This window comes from Scyliorhinus canicula, chromosome 17 (genome assembly GCF_902713615.1).
Source record: "Scyliorhinus canicula chromosome 17, sScyCan1.1, whole genome shotgun sequence".
NCBI lineage: Eukaryota > Metazoa > Chordata > Chondrichthyes > Carcharhiniformes > Scyliorhinidae > Scyliorhinus > Scyliorhinus canicula.
The window spans coordinates 23,523,941-23,542,161 of record NC_052162.1 but is presented as its reverse complement, the minus strand read 5'-3'; the positions used below and the strand labels follow the sequence as shown (position 1 = coordinate 23,542,161).

The 18,221-nt window shown below is 46.4% G+C and overlaps 1 protein-coding gene across 2 annotated transcripts in view; it reads right to left on the bottom strand.

Moving 5' to 3' along the window:
* col4a5 (collagen, type IV, alpha 5 (Alport syndrome)) overlaps positions 1-18,221 on the bottom strand; it is a 276,713-nt gene that overhangs the window by 112,118 nt on the left and 146,374 nt on the right. For both annotated transcript variants that reach the window (XM_038774450.1, XM_038774451.1), the window contains exons 19-26: positions 15,279-15,369; positions 15,137-15,172; positions 13,454-13,618; positions 9,037-9,129; positions 7,173-7,262; positions 6,200-6,270; positions 5,409-5,600; positions 2,093-2,261 (exon numbers count right to left, since the gene is read on the bottom strand). In XM_038774450.1, coding sequence (XP_038630378.1) covers positions 2,093-2,261; positions 5,409-5,600; positions 6,200-6,270; positions 7,173-7,262; positions 9,037-9,129; positions 13,454-13,618; positions 15,137-15,172; positions 15,279-15,369 — 907 coding nt within the window. The remainder of the gene's footprint in view (positions 1-2,092; positions 2,262-5,408; positions 5,601-6,199; positions 6,271-7,172; positions 7,263-9,036; positions 9,130-13,453; positions 13,619-15,136; positions 15,173-15,278; positions 15,370-18,221) is intronic.

Sequence of the window (18,221 nt, the reverse complement as noted above, 5' to 3'; positions counted from 1 at the left end):
TTTAAAGAGTACCAGGTGAGCAGTTGGCATGTCATAACATTCAAGGCTATGGGCCAAGTGCTGGCAAATGAGATTAGGTAGACAGGTCAACTGTTTTTCATGTGTTGATGCAAACTGATGGGCCACAAACGCTCTCCTGCACTGTATTACTCTGTGATTCTGTGATTTTCTGCCAACAACAAATATTGAAGGATTATATTCTCATTCTTCAAAGGTTGCTTTGTTTGGTGAGTGGGTTGGAGGAAGAGTTGGCTGAGGAGGGCAAATGGTACAACGTTCTGACATATTATGATATTAAGAGGTAAGACAGGCACTACATTGCTCCATGGCAAGTTTTGAATTTCAGCCAAACCTGTCCATAAAGAGAGGGCAGAAAAATAAACTCATGACCAAGACAACTCCAATCACATTTGAGCTCCCACTCCGGGAGAATGGAGAGCAGGTCACCTGTTCATGAACTTTGAATCTCGTCCACAATGACTACTAAAAGGGAAGATTCCTTTAGTTTGCAGATGATTGGAAGTGCCACCCATGAGCTAAGCTTCACCAACTTAAGTACTAGGGGGGGTAGATATATTAGCGCTAAGAGGTGCAAAGGCTTTCTGGGCATGTTCTCTGAGGAAACTTTCCAACATGACACTTCTTTAATAACAGTGCAATGTGCAAAACATTAATGTGCATGAAATATGAAGCTTTTCAACTAAATATCCTGATCCCATTCAGCCTAAATCAATTACCACAGATAATCTTGGCAAAAGATCTCGAGGGATTATGCGGAATTTCTTTTTCACTAGTTGGTGGGATCTGCAAGGTGTTCGCTGAAAAGGGGGTGGGAACAGATTATTTTAAAAGGAAGTTGGACAAGTACTGCATGATGAGGAATTTACAGGGTTACGTCGTGCCAGCACTGAATAATATCATTCTATGCTGTACGTTTCTATGATCTCAGGTGAAACTAGCTTTCGGGAAGTTGCACTAAGTTTAAGATGCTTGAACAACGAACCAGAGGAGGGAGAACATTTTTACCCAACGAGAGATTAGTATTTGCAGTGCACTGCACACTAAATTGGTGGATACAGATTGAAAAGGATCTGGGGTAAGAACAGGAGGTGCAGACGTGATGGGGGTAAATTAACTTCTGTGCTGTATCATACAAGAATACCAAGTTGTGAGTTGGGTCCCAACACAAACCAGCTTCGCGTGTCAGGGAAAGAGGCACATCAATAGTTTAATACTGTATGATTTTATCAGCGGTAACAGATTACGCAAGTGTTGAGGAGTCACAAACGGTTTTGTTTAAAGGTTTAAAGTGGTGTATTGAGAAGTTATTTAAGTACAACACATAAGCAGAACAGACAGAATGGTCATATGACGTACAACAGTTGAGAAAGTTCCTGGTCCCAGATCAGATGGTCAGAATGGTTTGGTGTCTGTTGCGTGCCATAAACATCTCTTCTTTAAGGGTATTAAACTGAAGCTAGCAACCCTAAACTGTACTGTTCCCCCACCCCAACCCTAACCACTTCATCCGTCTTCTCATTAAATTTTCCAATGACCAGGGGACCAATAAACAAGGTACACAGCCTTTTATCCCAGCCGCCTCTCGTCCCTGAGCTCACCTTATTGTTTATCTCATGTAAGAACATCGTGTTCATTTAATGGACACAAGGTTCCGTCTTACCCACCCAGAAATGTCTCCACCAAGCCCCGTGCGTGATGGAGTTATGTGACCTAAATAACTCCCTACAGGGAACATTAGACAATTGATTGTGCTGTCTATTTTGTCTCCTGAACTTGGAAACTGAGAGAGAAATTTATGGCTAACAATCACAGTCTTGGCATTTCTTCTATCACATATATTTATAGCATTTCTACCATATTGTCAGAATTACTCTTTATTGTAACTATATTATTAAAACTACCATTTTCTTACAGCATCCCACATTGAGAAGGAAATATCTTTCTGAACTTCTTGCAATTGGCCTCTGACTAACCTAGCTATTTCTAAGTTATAAGATCATTTTGCTAACCCCGTAATCAAACATCACAGATAACATGCCAGAATTATATCAATTATATTATGTTAACTTACCAGGAACCCCCGGAGCTCCAGGACGACCCGAGACTCCCTGAGCACCTTTTTCACCAGGGTACCCTGGTGGACCAAATCCTGGTGGGCCTGGGGGGCCTCTCTCTCCTGGAAATCCGATTGAACCTGGATCACCAGGTATTCCAATTGCTCCTTTGAAAGCTAAGCCACCCTGAAAAACGTCTATGTCTCATTAATACAGAGGTGGAGTAGAAAACGATTCCATTCCTCAGGAACAGAATCTATTCATTTGGAATAAAAACACACAAAGACACATTTCTACCATTATTTTTTTCTAGGTGCTAAAATCCTGAGAGATCTTACAAGTATATTGAGTAGCTCAACATAAAAACAATTGTGCCCACAGGGAAGTCAGATGCCCCTTCCAAATGTCAACAGGTAGCTTTTAAAAAACGATCCATATCAAGTTGCAACTGGCTTTTATGGCAGGCGCCCCATTTTTTGGGTACAGAATTCTGATCGGTGATGTGCCCATACCTGTTCCGATGCATGTGGCCGGCACATAAATTTGGTGCCAGCAGCAGCTGCCAGGTAGCCAGCCAGGAGCACATGTGTCCATCGAGGATCTAGGCTCGGCCACCCAATTGAGAGCTGAGAGGTGAGCAGAGCAGCAGCTGGGAGGCGTGAAGAAGGACGGCAACCGCCAGCGTCATGTCTCGAAGAATCGGGGAGCAGGGGCCAGCGGGAGCAGGGCGACCCAACCAGACCCAGAGGTAGCAGGGCTGAGAGGGAGCGGGCAGGACTGGGCAGAGAAGGCGAGATTTTGGGTTTCAGTGCCTTGCATTGTGTCGCTGCGTGTGGGCAGGGCCAGGAGGGCATTGTCATAATTCGAGGTGGGGCTCAACATCATTGTGTGGGGGTAGCACGGTGGTGCAGTGGTTAGCACTGCTGCCTCACGGCGACGAGGTCCCAGGTTCGATCCCAGGTCACTGTCCGCGTGGAGTTTGCACATTCTCCCTGTGTCTGCGTGGGTCTCACCCCCACAGCCCAAAGATGTGCAGGGTAGGTGGATTGCCCTGCTACATTATGCCTTAATTGGAAAATATGAATTGGGTACTCTAAATTTATTTTTTAAATAATCATTGTGGGCGGGGTACGGTGTCACTGGAGCGGGGCTCGATATAATTGGGGGCAGGGTGCCACATCACCAGGGGGCGGAGCGTGAAAAGCGGCTCCTGCAAAGAGGGAGAGTGCAGGCCCCCCAAAAGTGTAAGTCCGCCTCTGCCCGGAGATCATGTCTAAGAAACTTGATTGAATTTTTCGAAGAAGTCATTAGTTGTGTAGACGAGGGCAGTGCCATTGATGCCGTCTACATGGACTTCAGTAAGGCTGTAGACAAGGTCCACCATGGGACCTAATCAAGAAGGGAAGAGTCCATGGGATTCAGGACAATGCGGCAAATTGGATCCAAAATTGGCTTTGTGGTCGGAAGCAGAGGGTAAAGGTCGAAGGTTGTTTTGTGACTTGAAGCCTGCGTCCAATGGTGTATCACCAGGGATCGGTGCTGGGTCACTTTGCTGTTTGTAGTGTACATTCATGATCTAGACATGATTGTGGGGGGCATGATCAATAATAAAAATTGATAGTGTGGTAAATAGCGAGGAGGAAAGCCTTAGTTTGCAGGATGATCTAGACGGGCTGGTCAGATGGGCAGAGCAGTGGCAAATGGAATTTAATCCTGAGAAGTGTGAGGTGGTGCACTTTGGGAGGACTAACAAGGCAAGGAAATACACAATGAATGGAAGATGTTCAGAAGTACAGCAGGCCAGAGGGATCTTTGGGTGGGTGGGGGTGGGGCATGTCTAAAGATCCCTCAAGGCAGCAGGAGAGGTAGATAAGGCGGTTAAGGGATACCTGCTTTTATTAGCCAAAGCATAGGGTATGAGAGCAGGGAGTTTTGGATGGAGCTGTATAAAATGCTTGTGAGGCCACTGTGGGCAGTTCTGGTCACCACACGATAGGAAGGATGTGATTGCAACAGAGAGGGTACGGCAGACATTCACCAGGATGTTGCTTGGGCTGGAAGGTTTCAGCTATGAAGAGAGACTGAATAGGCTGGGGTTGTTCTCCTTGGAGCAGAGAAGCCTGAGGTGGGGGGGGGGGGGGGGGGGGGGGGGGGGGCTCATTGAGATGTACAAACTATGTGGGACATAGATAGGATAGATGGGGAAAATTATTTCCCCTTAGTAGAGGGGCAATAACCAGGGGGCATAGATTTAAGATAAGGCACAGGGGATTTAGAAAAAACTTGAGGGAAACTTTTTCACCCAGAGGGTGGTGGGAGTCTGAAACTCACTGCCTGAAAGGGTGGTAGATGCAGGAATCCTCACAACATTTAAGAAGCATTTCAATGTTGAAAAACTCACTTTGACTCTTAAGAACTGCTTCAGCTTCCCCCTGATGGTGCACAGAGAGCCAGCACCCACCACCCCAGCCGGCAATACATTCCAGAGGCTCACTACCCTCTGGGAAAAGAGTTTTCCAGCATCCTTGTCTTATCCTCCTCTTACATAACTTCAACTCATATCCCCTAGTCTTCTCCAATTTGTTAAACTGGAATAATCTATCATAAGGGATGCTATTTAGCCCTTTAATAATTATTTCATAGATCTCTAACAGGTTTGCTATAAATTTATACCATATGACCACAAGACATAGGAGCAGAATTAGGCCACTCAGCCCATCACGTCTGCTCTGCCATTCAGTCATGGCTGATATTTTTCTCACCCCCATTCTCCTGCCTTCTCCCCATTACCCCGGATCCCCTTATTAATCAAAAACCTATCTGTCTTTATCTTAAAGACACTGAGTGATCTGGCCCTCACAGCCTTCTGCAGCAAAGAGTTCCACAGATTCACCACCCTCTGGCTGAAGAAATTCCTCCTCATCTCTGTTTTGAAGCATCATCCCTTTAGTCTGAGATGGTGTCCTCTGGTTCTAGTTTTTCCTACAAGTGGAAACATCCTCTCCACGTCCACTCTAACCAGGCCTCGCAGTATCCTGTAAGTTTCAATAAGATCCCCCGATCCTTCGAAACTCCAACGAGTGCAAACCCAGAGTTCTCAACCGTTCCTCATACTCTCAAAAGTAACAAGTCCTTAAATCTGAGTAGCTGAAGTTCTTTAAGCTAGGAATCATTCATGCAGCGCCCCTGTTGACCTTTTCCAAGATCTCCACATCAACCACCCTAAACTGGACACAGTCAGAAATATTCAACTCTCCTCCCCTGGCTTAGCACACCCCTTTTTACCTACTTCCATTTAGCAATTTGTACCAAGGTAGAAGGTAGATCACTTACAGGTACACCCTTCGGACCTGGTGGGCCTGACACGCCATCTCTTCCTGGATTGCCATCTAATCCTGGAAGTCCTGGGGGTCCTGGGAACCCAGAACTCCCTCGATCACCTTTCACACCTGGTAAACCAAAGCCATCTCCTCGGTCACCCTTTGGACCAGGCAACCCTGGAATACCAGGACGGCCTGGCGACCCCTATATGTGAGGAAAACAGAATACCTGGCTGTGATGTAGGATATTTTAGTCAAGAATTGGATAACATTCTTTAAAGGCCTGAAGGTTGTCAACCCAAAATGTTAATTCTTAAAGATCTATAATACTAAATTAATGAAATATATAACACACACACAAGGTTTAAATCCAGGAAACTAAGGCAGAAACTGAGTATGGAATTTTTCGGCCTTCCCGCCAGGGGAATCTTCCAGTGTCCCCCCCCCCCCCCCCCCAAGGCGGGTTCCCCGGCAGCGGGACAGGCAGCCACACAAAATGCTAGTGAGATTTCGGCGGAACCGGAATGCCCCTGCCGTTAGCCGCCTCCACTGCCAGCGAACAGGCCGCGGGGGGGTGGGAGCTGGAAAATCTCACCGGGAGTATGTGCAACACACAAATATGTAAAGCCTTTTTACTTTTTTGAGAACCTAATACTTTTAATTGTCTGTCTCGTTCTCTTGTTTTGCCTTGGGCCGATTTTATCAATGGGGTCAGCCTCCCAAGGTACAATGTACGCAATGAAATTCTGCTTAACCTCTTCTGGCAGGTGTTTGGTAAAATGCATCACCTCACTAAGTACTTACAGGTAGTCCCAAAGTTCCAATCGGACCATGTAATCCGGTATCTCCTTTCATTCCAGGTGATCCTGGTTGACCTAAAATCCATTGAATAACAAATCCAAGAGTAACTAAAAACATATTGTAACTTACGATGTTTCTATGCTCACTGATGGCGCATTGGCTCCTGACTTGCAGGCCTCACACAGCGGGCAACCTTGCTGGACTCACTTAGACCAAACACTGGGAAGATCAAATGTTTTTTTTTAAAACTGATAAAATATTTTTTCCTTAAACCCAAGGCAAAGGACAAAGGTCAAAAGTGCAGGGCATGACCAAAGCTGTGAGAAACAGTGTAGGAGAAGGGCAGATCCTGAAGTATAGGCAGATCCGAGCATAGGCTTCAAAAGGCCGGAGGGCGAAGGAGCAAGGACAAATCAAATGAGAAACGAGTTCTAGCCATGGCAAATTTTGTACGGGCCACAAAGAATTCACACCAAGATGGTCGGAAAAAAAAACTTACTTTATTTTACACTACTATTATACACAGCTCCAGTATATTCCCTACTGGGTCTTCCCTAGTCGGTACTTTACTAGCCGACTCTCCAAAGCAAACATTGTTGAAGGTCCCCCGCCCCCTTATCCGGGGTGGGGGGGGGGGGGGGGGATGAGAGCTCGTATTCTGCAAGATCCACGGGGAAGTTAATCATCCCTACCCCTGTAAAACTCGTGCGGGTTATAACAGGAAAGAACGGAGTTAGAACATATAATCAGTCCAGAGTCTGATGCTTAGAGTCTTAAGAATGGAGGGAAGTGGAAGATATCAGGCAGTGTGTTTGGTGTGCAGAAGGGGACAAGGAAAAAATTGATGAGCGCAGAGTTCATCTTTAAACAACATCAATATTCTGTGCTGTTCAATATTAATCTAATATTTCTGAAGGCTCAATATTATCGAATGCCCAGCCTTATAAAATAGCTCCTCAGGGTCCTGGTATCCTACCTGGAATGCCGTGCGGTCCGGGAGGTCCTGGAACACCAGGAAAACCATTGCCACCGCTGAAACAGTGATTGCAAGTTTCTCCCTTATCACCTGCATATTAAAAGGCAGAAGAATATGTACTAATATTGTGAAAACACTTCCAAAACCATTGAACACAGAACATACAGTGCAGAAGGAGGCCAATCAGCCCATCGAGTCTGCACCGACCCACTTAAGCCCTCACTTCCACCCTATCCCCGTAACCCAAGAACCCCTCCTACCCATTTTGATCACTAAGGGCAATTTATCATGGCCAATCCACCTAACCTGCACATCTTTGGACTGTGGGAGGAAACCGGAGCACCCGGAAGAAACCCACGCAGACACGGGGAGAACGTGCAGATTCCGCACAGACAGTGACCCAACGGGGAATCGAACCTGGGACCCTGGCGCTGTGAAGCCACCGTGCTATCCACTTGTGCGACCGTGCTGCTTTGACTCTTGAAAATCTTCCTCCCTGTCATACATAATTTTTGGCGAAGAGTGAAATGACGGTTACGTGACACCTTCTTCATCCAACTGAGCTGTGAGCAGCCAAATTAGAGATTCTAGGTGAGAGATTCTTGCTGTTCACGCTGGGCAGAATCTGCCAGTCGGCGTTGGGCGGATTCAATGGGAAATCCAACAGTGGGCTTGCCTCCCGCCTCCGAGAGGCCAGATCATCCCGCCCTCTGTCTTTTCAAAACTTGGATTGGATGTAGAACAGTATTCTGGACTATTGGATTAGTTACTGGTGGTGTGATCTATTCGAGGTGGCATATTAAAAGGATTTTATGAGGCACATGCTGCCTTCTATTAAAGCCATTATTACTGATGTGCTGAATAGTCCCCGGTAATAAAACCTGCAGGAACACTGCAGTATGAGACACTTAGTGGCAGCACAATGTTGTTTTAATGCTTATGAGTATGGCCCCTGTCATCCCTCTTCCAAGCTTACCAGCCAACTATTTTCCAACAATGTACTTTACAGCGAAATGCACAGATTTTTCGCAATAATAGGCCCTAACGTTGATTAAGGTGACACTTTATTCAGTGGGAGGAAGGAAAGTCTTACTGTACAAAATGTACTGGTTGTGATTATTTTCCTGAATCATCCACCCAGTAGCTACATCTTGATATCACAGTTCATTAATTGTGTTTATCTAAACAATATATGAAATGGATGCTCCCAGCTCTAATCACAAGGAATTGTTCAGAGCGATGGCCATGTTGTGATATGGTAATGCATACCAGACTGTGTGTTGTCCTATTTCTGACACAGCAAACTTGACAGCAATCAAGTGATAACATCCATACACGTGGCTTTTATCACAAGATATTAATGTCTCAATTTCACAAGTTCTAGAAATATAGAAATAACCCGTCACTTCAATACACCCCTTTGTAACATGCATCTTATTTTGGCCGTACTGAGTACCTAACTATAAGATAGCATGATCTAATCTGGCAATGGAGGCTTACTGTGTTAGACATTTACTGATTAGGGCAATACAACATCTGATGGCACAGTAGTTAGCACTGCTACCTCACAGCTCCAGGGACCCGGGCCCAATTCCGGTAAGTGGTATTTAAAATATAAAATGTATTAATGGGTATATACTGGAGTTTGCATGTTCGCTCTGTGGGTTTCCCCCGGGTGCGCCAGTTTCCTCCCACAGTCCAAAGATGTGCAGATGAGGTGTATGGGCCAGGCTAAAATTGCCCCTTAGGGTCCATAGGTTAAGGGGTGATGGGGGTAGGTTGGGGGAGTGGGCCTAGGTAGGGTGCTCTTTCAGAGGATCTGGGCAGAATCGATGGGCCAAATGGCATATAGAAGACATCTTACCTTTATGTCCTCCCTCTCCTGGGAAGCCCCGTGATCCTGGTTGCCCTGGTAACCCTGGCTGCCCTGGCCGGCAGTGACTCCCAATACCAGGAACTAGAGGAATGAGCAGATTAATACAAAATCATTGTTGTGCTGAAAACACATTGAACAGACAATTATATGCTGGACAGCCAAACCTGCAGAACTCTTTATAGGATGTGCAAACCAGCAATTTAATACATCCCACAAGTAGCTGGCAAATTGGATATGAATGCCCAGTTTTACCAGTTTAAAAAGGAAACAGAGGACTGAAACAGATGAAAAACATTTTGTGAGGATGAAATCAAAAATGTGAGGCTTTTCATATTCTCTTGAAAGGGTGAAGGCAGATGGTGACCTACAAGTGGTATTTAAAATATAAAATGTATTAATGGGTATATACAAAAACTGTTTCCATTTGTGGAAGAGAGCAAAACCCAGAGGCCTTCAATATAAGACAGCCTTGAAGAAATCAAAATGTGAATTCATAAACAACCTCTACAACCAAACAGTAGTGGGAATGTCGGATTTGCCACCACAGGGTCTCGTCGAGGTGAATAATCCAGAGAGTGGTTGCCAACCTTTTCAGTAATGACACTTCAATGAGACAAACAATTCCACACCACATCCATTTTGTTTTTAGCTGAAGGCAATGTGCCAGGGATTGGGCCTGGCAGTGCCCTGCACGGCTGTGGGGGGCTGAGGGTCCCCTTAGAGGTGAGTTGGGGCTTTGGGGAGTTTTGAGGGTTGCCGGGGGGAGGGGGGCACACATCAGGGTCGATGGCGGCCCGATCGCCTCCTGCACAGAAGGGTTTGAGCTCCTCAGTGCAGGAAATAGGACTAAGTGTGGCCTCATCAGGGAGCTTCCCTGCAAAGGCCTCCAATATGACCAGAGTCCCGGAGGGAGCATGGTGTTTCTCGGTGCCACGAGCACTGCGAAACACCCAGCTAAGCACGCTCCTTACGGGACTCTGTTCCCATTCAGTTATATCGGCCCCATTGAAAGTGAAACTGAAACTAAGCTGCTGTATGTTGGCAAACTGATGAGTGTTAATTTGGAAAGCCATTTCCGACTGTGGATGATGACGAAAATGGGAATGTACTTTTAAAATATGAAGGGAAACTTCCTCACCTGCGAAGCTAGTCTCCAAGGAATGTTCCTAGAAAATGAAGGGGAGTGAGCGCATCAGCAGCATCCGGCAGGGCGGCCTGCCCTTGTGGCATCAAGCGATCACTGAAGACGGCATTTACACTAGGCTCACATCAGCAGTCAGATCGCTGGGCCTGCCACACTCCCACTACCCCCTCTCTCCCCACCGCCACTCCCATTCTCCTCACCGCCACTCCCTATCTCCTCACCGCCACTCCCACTCTCCTCACTGCCACTCCCTATCTCCTCAACAGCACTCCCTATCTCCTCACCGCCACACTCCCACTCTCCTCAACACCACACTCCCCTCCCACGCCACTCCCTATCTCCTCAACAGCACTCCCTATCTCCTCACCGCCACACTCCCACTCTCCTCACCGCCACTCCCTATCTCCTCACCGCCACTCCCACTCTCCTCACCGCCACTCCCACTCTCCTCACCGCCACTCCCTATCTCCTCACCGCCACTCCCACTCTCCTCACCGCCACTCCCACTCTCCTCACTGCCACTCCCACTCTCCTCACCGCCACTCCCACTCTCCTCACCGCCACACTCCCCTCTCCTCACCGCCACTCCCTATCTCCTCACCGCCACTCCCCCTCTCCCTCACCGCCACTCCCACTCTCCTCACCGCCACTCCCTATCTCCTCACCGCCACTCCCACTCTCCTCACCGCCACTCCCACTCTCCTCACCGCCACTCTCCTCCTCACCGCCACTCCCACTCTCCTCACCGCCACTCCCTATCTCCTCACCGCCACTCCCACTCTCCTCACCGCCACTCCCACTCTCCTCACCGCCACACCCCCACTCTCCTCCTCACCGCCACTCCCACTCTCCTCCTCACCGCCACTCCCACTCTCCTCCTCACCGCCACTCCCACTCTCCTCACCGCCACTCCCACTCTCCTCACCGCCACTCCCTATCTCCTCACCGCCACTCCCGCTCTCCTCCTCTCCTCACCGCCACTCCCACTCTCCTCACTGCCACACTCCCACTCTCCTCCTCACCGCCACTCCCACTCTCCTCACCCCAGCTCTCCCCCTCGCCACTCTCCTCACCGCCACTCCCGCTCTCCTCACCGCCACTCCCAGTCTCCTCACCACCACTCCCACTCTGCTCACTGCCACTCCCACTCTCCTTACCGCCACTTCCACTCTGCTCACCGCCACTCCCACTCTCCTCACGGCCTCGCCACACTCCCACTCTCCTCACCGCCACTCCCACTCTGCTCACCGCCACACTCTCACTCCCCCCCTCGCTACTCCCACTCTCCTCACCACCACATTCCCACTCTCCTCACCACCACTCCACGCTCCTCACCGCCACTCCCGCTGTCCTCACCGCTACACTCCCGTCCTGGGTCTGCCACACTCCCAGTTCCCCTTCCCTCTGCTCTCTCACTGCCACACTCCCCAGGTTGCAGTCTCTGTTTTTCCTCCATCTTTCTTGGGCTCCTGCAGCACACACTGTTTAAAACCTGTAGCAGGCCGCAGCATACTTGCAAGCTTCCCGCGACACACACAGTGGTTGGAAACCACTAACATAGATGCATTTAAGAGGAAGCTAGACACGTATATGAGGGAGAAGTGAGTAGAGGATTGTGATGATACAGTTACAAAGTAAGGATGGGAGGAATTTTAAAGTGGTTCAAAAATGTTAGCATGGACAGGTTGTGCTGCACGGCTAGATTGCATGCTGTATATTCCATGTAATTCTCTGTAATTAATGCATATTTCAGAACTATTTTATTAGAAATTAAGTGGATTTAATAGTCGTTTTACAGCAGGAACAGTCATGTAACAGTGTAACCCAAGTGATTAAGTACAACCATGCGATGTTCCACTTATTACTTTCAGGCACGTTTAAACTCTGGTTGAATGCTTTAATACAGCTGATGATAGATTTGATGTGCTTTTACTTTGCTGAATGCTATTTTGTTTCAATATGTGCAGCCAAATCTCTGGTCCAACTCTTAGTTGCCTTCAATATTTCTTTACTCTTTGAACTTTCGGGTTAATCGGCCATTCTTTTTTTCTCAAAAAGAAATACCGCATTTTTATTTAACTTTTAATCTTCAACTAAAGTAGATCCAACAATCAACAGAATATCATTATTATCTGGAGTTTCCCTCAGGTCAGGTTTCTGCCACTTCCAACTTTGCACATGAAACACGTTGGTTTAACTTGCTTTTTTTTAAATGCATTTTGTTTTACGGGATGTGGGCTTTTCTGGCCCATCCCTAATTGCCCATCCCTAATTTCCCTTGAGAAGTTGGTAGTCGTCGCGTGCCCTTGTCAGAAAGGTGTACATTCAAGCCTCACTGCAAGATTTGAGTACATCATTTAAACCAATGGTGGACAGCCTGCAGCCCGGAGCCACATACGGTTCATCTGGGTTCTGCTCCAGCCCATGAGCCATTTATTGGCCGTTGCCCAATCGCATGGTTGGCACATTCCATCGATTTCCATCTGCATAGATTTTTTTTCCTCCCTGTATAACTGAAGTGATACGCACGTAAAGCAAGGGCCAGTGAAGCGATTGCTCACAACATTGACTGTGTGAGCCTCTGTGTCCAAAGTGTAAATATTTATTTTGTTTTTACAAAGTTGATGATAGTTTTATTGATATATAAATGATTAAGCATTTTCTATAACTCGTTATGAAATATTCGGGGTGTATTGAATGTATTTAATTTTATACATGCGGTTATGGGTAGTGAACAAGCCCGATTTCAATCTTGTCGCTCGCTGAGATGAAAGAGGGTCATGCATGAGGTCCATTCACTAGCCTAGATTGCCCGTCATTGATCTAAGCTGATGTTTCAGTGCCATAGTGAAGGGTGCAGCATGTCCTGGTTTGAATGTGATGTTCAATGGAGGACCCATATGTCAGCTTAGGCCATTAATAAAAGGCCACGAATTTAAGACACCCTATATTGTTGGAAGAACACAGAGTCTTTCAACAGCCAACTTCATGGAAAACCATCTGGTCATTCATTTGCCAATTGCCGGCAATGCTGTGTGTTAAGCGGGTGACCTTTTATTTTGACTATGTAGTCATGACCGCACTTTCAAAGAAACTAATTGGCTGTAAGTGGCATGGCCTGAGAACGTACTGACAATTTAGAAATACAAGCTCTTCCCTTTCTTACAGAAAATGTTTCCTTGTGTTGAACGCAAGTGTGACGTTTATAGCTAATTGTTTCAAACCCGGTGTAACTTATAATCAAGGTAAAAGCAAATTTACCAAAAGGCCCTGAATGACCGGGAGGGCCTGGCGGACCAGCAGGACCTGGGTGACCGATTTGTCCTTGTGGACCAGGGAGTGAGAATCCAGGTATGCCTTCATTCCCCTTTGGACCTCTTTCACCTGGGAAGCCTGGGGTGCCTGGTGATCCGACACTAGACTGACCTGGTATGAAAGACAAAGGGAAAGGAAAACATTTAGGAAAACAAACATGATCAGGGCTTTTGATGACAAAGAATAGCATTTTATTTGGAAAAAGTAAATGGCTTGGGTACTCCATGGTGCCTGGAGCTCTGTTTACTTGCACTATCCATTGATGTTCGGACAAGGATACATCATTTTAGAATGAGAGTTAGATCATCCAAGAAGTACTTTTATCATTCAAAGGGGAGCTGCAATCCAAAACTCTTTTCTGCCAAAGGATGCACATGTCAAGATACAGAACTTACGAGACAGAGATCAATAGATGTTTTGTTAATACATAAGAAATATGAGCAGATGTTGACCATTCAGCCCTTCAACCCTGCTCCTGCATTCACTTAGATCATGGTTGACCTTCTAACTCAACTCCAACTTCCTGCACAATCCCCATTCTCCTTCATTCCCTTAGCAGTCAACAATTCATCAACCTCTGCCTTGAATATGTTCAGCGACAAAGTACCCAAAGCCCTCTGGGGTAGAGAACCCCGAGGATCCGCAGCAATTTCTGTCAAGGAATTTCTCCTCATTTCAGTCCCAAATGGCTGACCCCCTTATCCTGTGGCTGTTTAAATCTGTTTGATTGCATTAGAAGCATTGTAAACTGTGAGGAGGACAGTGTAGAACTTCAAAAAGACATGGAGGAGATGGTGGAATGGTTGGATAGGTAGCAAATGAAGTAGAAATGAGAGGAGATACATTTTGATCGGAAGAACGCGGAGTAACCATATAAAATAAAGGGTACGACTCGAAAGGGGGTGCAGGGCAGGGGGACCTGGGAATATATTTGCATAAGTCATTAAAGGTGGCAGGACAGGTTGAGAGAGCAGTTCGTAAAGCACACAATATCCTAGGCTTTATTAATAGGGACACAGAGTACAAGATCAAGGAGGTTATGATGAACTTGTATAGGACACTAAGGAGACCTCACTAAGGAGGCCTCAGCTGGAATACAGTGTAAAGTTGTGGGTGCCACACTATAGGAAGGACATTGGAGAGAGTTCAAAAGAGGTTCACGAGAATGGTTCCAGGAACGAGAGACGTACGTTATGAAGACAGATTAGGGAAGTTGGGACTCTTACTTGGATGAAAGAAGGCCAAAAGGAGATTTGTTAGAAGCATTCACAATCACAAGGGGTCTGGGCAGAGTAGAGGGGGAGAAACTGCTCCCACGCGTGAAAGGATCACAAGCAGGACAGCACAAGTTTAAAATAGCTGGCAAAAGAAGCAAAAGCGATCTGAGAAATAACTTTTTTTGCACAGCCAACAGCTTGGGTCTGGAATGTGCTGCCCGAGGAGCAGGTTCAATAGAGCCATTCAAGAGGAAATCAGATGATTATTTGAAAAGAAACTATCTACAGGGTTGTGGGGAGAAGGCAGGAGCATGGCATTGGGCGAATTGCTCATTTGGAGAGCTGGAATGGGCACGACGGGCTGAATGGCTTCTTTTTTACGCTGTAACAATTTTGTGATTCAGTCCCTCACCTGGAGATCCCGGCGATCCTGGCAACCCTGGAAAGCCTGGAAGAAAAGAACCAATAGGCTATAGTACATCGGCATTTCCAGGAAAAACTTTCAATGGAAAAGCTTTTCATATTATTCACTAGTACTGAAAAAACATTGTCACCTGTGCCACCGCGATCTCCCTTTTCCCCCGAAGGGCCAGGATAACCTGGATCACCTTTTTGTCCAACTGTAACACCTGATCTTGGAAAAGTCTGGAATAAAGGCAGAATTTTATTTTGATAACAGATAGCAACATTATACAGAAATTCAATTTTGAAGGCAGTCTCGACAGAGAATTTAGAACACAGTGTCACTGGCTGGAGTTACTCTGGGGGGCTAAATGCAGAATAAAGTTTCTCCAATAAATATCCTTGATTTTTTTTGCTTCTAAAGAATTCTTCAACTGTCCATTATTTGAGGGGATGCACTCAATTAGGTTTTTTTTTAAGTAAGTTGAGAGTACCCAATTCATTTTTTCCAATTAAGGGGCAATTTAGCATGGCCAATCCACCTAGCCTGCACATCTTTGGGTTGTGGAGGCGAAACCCACACAAACACGGGGAGAATGTGCAAACTCCACACGGACAGTGACCCAGGGCCGGGATCGAACCTGAGACCTCGGCGCCATGAGGCAGCAGTGCTAACCCACTGCGCCATCATGCTGCCCTTCAACGAGGGTTGAGTAAACTTCTCACCTTTTTCCTCGATTCAGCATGACTTTTCTTTCCGTCATTTGTTAAAGCACTTCTGACAATACGAGAATTTGTGTGGGGAAGAAATTGATAAACAAAACGCCACTTCTAAAGGCAGTACAGAGGCTCATGTTGATTCCCTGGGGTGGGCAGACACTGTATTTTCCATCAATATCATTGACAAACACAGTATAGGCTAGACAGGTAGCAGCTTGTGTGTCTGCCCACAGGGATTCAGTGCAGTTGGCATAGGCCTTCCAGAAATTATGCTAGACAAATGAATTCCTTCCCTTATAACTTGTGTTCATCACCTCAGAGGAACACCCCAGCGTAATCAGGCATACATTTATGTCAAATTGCAATAATCTTCTGCTTTCTGCAGGCTCATACCCATTGGATTCTGCTCCTACAGCTGAGGAAGAGTAGACACCGCAGTACCCTGGGCGAGACTCAACTCCAGTTTTTGGAAATGAAAAGACACTCCGCTAGCCTAGACCTCTTACTCTCTGATTTCTCTCCCTCTTTCTTCATGTAGCATCCTCAACAACTAACCACTATTAATCATAGTTTATGTCATAGTACCACAATGGAGCAAGGCGAGGAGACAGACCCCAGTAACTACCTCAGACAGGGCCCAGTAACTACCTCAGGCAGGAACTAGTAACTACCCTGGATATGAACCAGTAACTACCTTGCGCAGGACCCAGTAACTACCTCGGGCAGGACTCGGTAACTACCTCGGGCAGGGCTGGGTAACAACCTTGGGCAGGGCCCAGTAGCTACCTCAAGCAGGGTCCAGTAACTACCTCAAGCAGGGCCCAGTAACTACCTCAAGCAGGGCCCATTAACTACCTCAAGCAGGGCCCAGTAACTACCTCAACCAGTGCCCAGTAACTACCTCAAGCAGGGTCCAGTAACTACCTCAAGCAGGGCCCAGTAACTACCTCAAGCAGGGCCCATTAACTACCTCAAGCAGGGCCCAGTAACTACCTCAACCAGGGCCCAGTAACTACCTCAGGTAGGGCCCAGAAACTACCTCAAGCAGGGCCCAGTAGCTACCTCAAGCAGGGCCCAGTAACTACCTCAAGCAGGGCCCAGTAACTACCTCAAGCAGGACTCAGTAACTACCTCAAGCAGGGCTCTACAACTACCTCAAGCAGGGCCCAGTTACTACCTCAAGCAGGGCCCAGTAATTACCCCAAGCAGGGCCCAGTAATTACCCCAAGCAGGGCCCAGTAACTACCTCAAGCAGGGCCCAGTAACTACCTCAAGCAGGGCTCCATAAATACCTCAAGCAGGGCCCAGTGATGACCTCAAGCAGTGCCCACAGCACAGCAGCAGAACCCACACTTTTGATGTTATTCTGCATCACACTCCAGTCATCTGAGTTAACTTTTTCCATTTGCTGCTGAATAAACTGCTCCAATTGCCAATGCTGTAAATTTAAAACCAAAAGACAAATGACTTCACCTTGCCTGAACTCACATTACTTGAGATATCAAACTGCCAGGGGAAGAGAGACTTTCACCATTCTGTCCAGAGTGCTTCCAAATTTAAATCCTTTAAAAGTGAATGACATTGTAATAACTCTAATTCACCCAATCTCCTACTTCAATTTCCCATCTTGTTTGAAACTGGTCTCTCACCAGTGACTTCCATCTGCTGTGGCAGCGTGGGATCCAAACAAAATATGTATATTCTAGTTCTGTCATGTCCCTACAAAACTCTATACTCAGGTATAAAATGTGGGCACCTTTTTTATTATTTCATGGGATGCAGGAGTTGCTGGCTGGGCCAACATATTTCGCCATTTTTAATTGCCCTTGAGGGGTGTGTTGTTCCTTGTCTCTGAATAAAGCTCGTAGTCTTAAAGTTGAAATAGATGCTATATTGTCAGTTCGTTCTCTCTCCAGCGCTTAACTTGTGTGACATCTGAGCTGCCTGTCTGTTCTGCTTCCCGCTGCCGTTCCTGTGAAGTCCCCCCTAACTTCCTGTCTCTCTCTATTAATACCTCTCCCGTGCTCCCTCTGGTGCTTGCTCAGTTGTATTGCATCTACACTGATCCCTTGTATATATACAGATCACTACATCCCCTTTTTTTCTTTTACATATTTTCTGTACAATGGTAAAGAAAATTGTAGAAAACAGGTAGATTACTTATCATAGGCTTATGATATTGTATCTGTATAAATGGTGATGATATTGGTTATTATACAAAATCAATTGATATTTATGAGTCCAATCTGAATAAAAACATTTATGAGTCCAAACTTTCTGAATTTGTTCGGTGAGTTTTTTTTTCTTTTGTTGACGTGGTGATATTGATATTGCAACTTCTTTGTGAATGTCGTCAGTGTTCTTGTGTGTTAAGT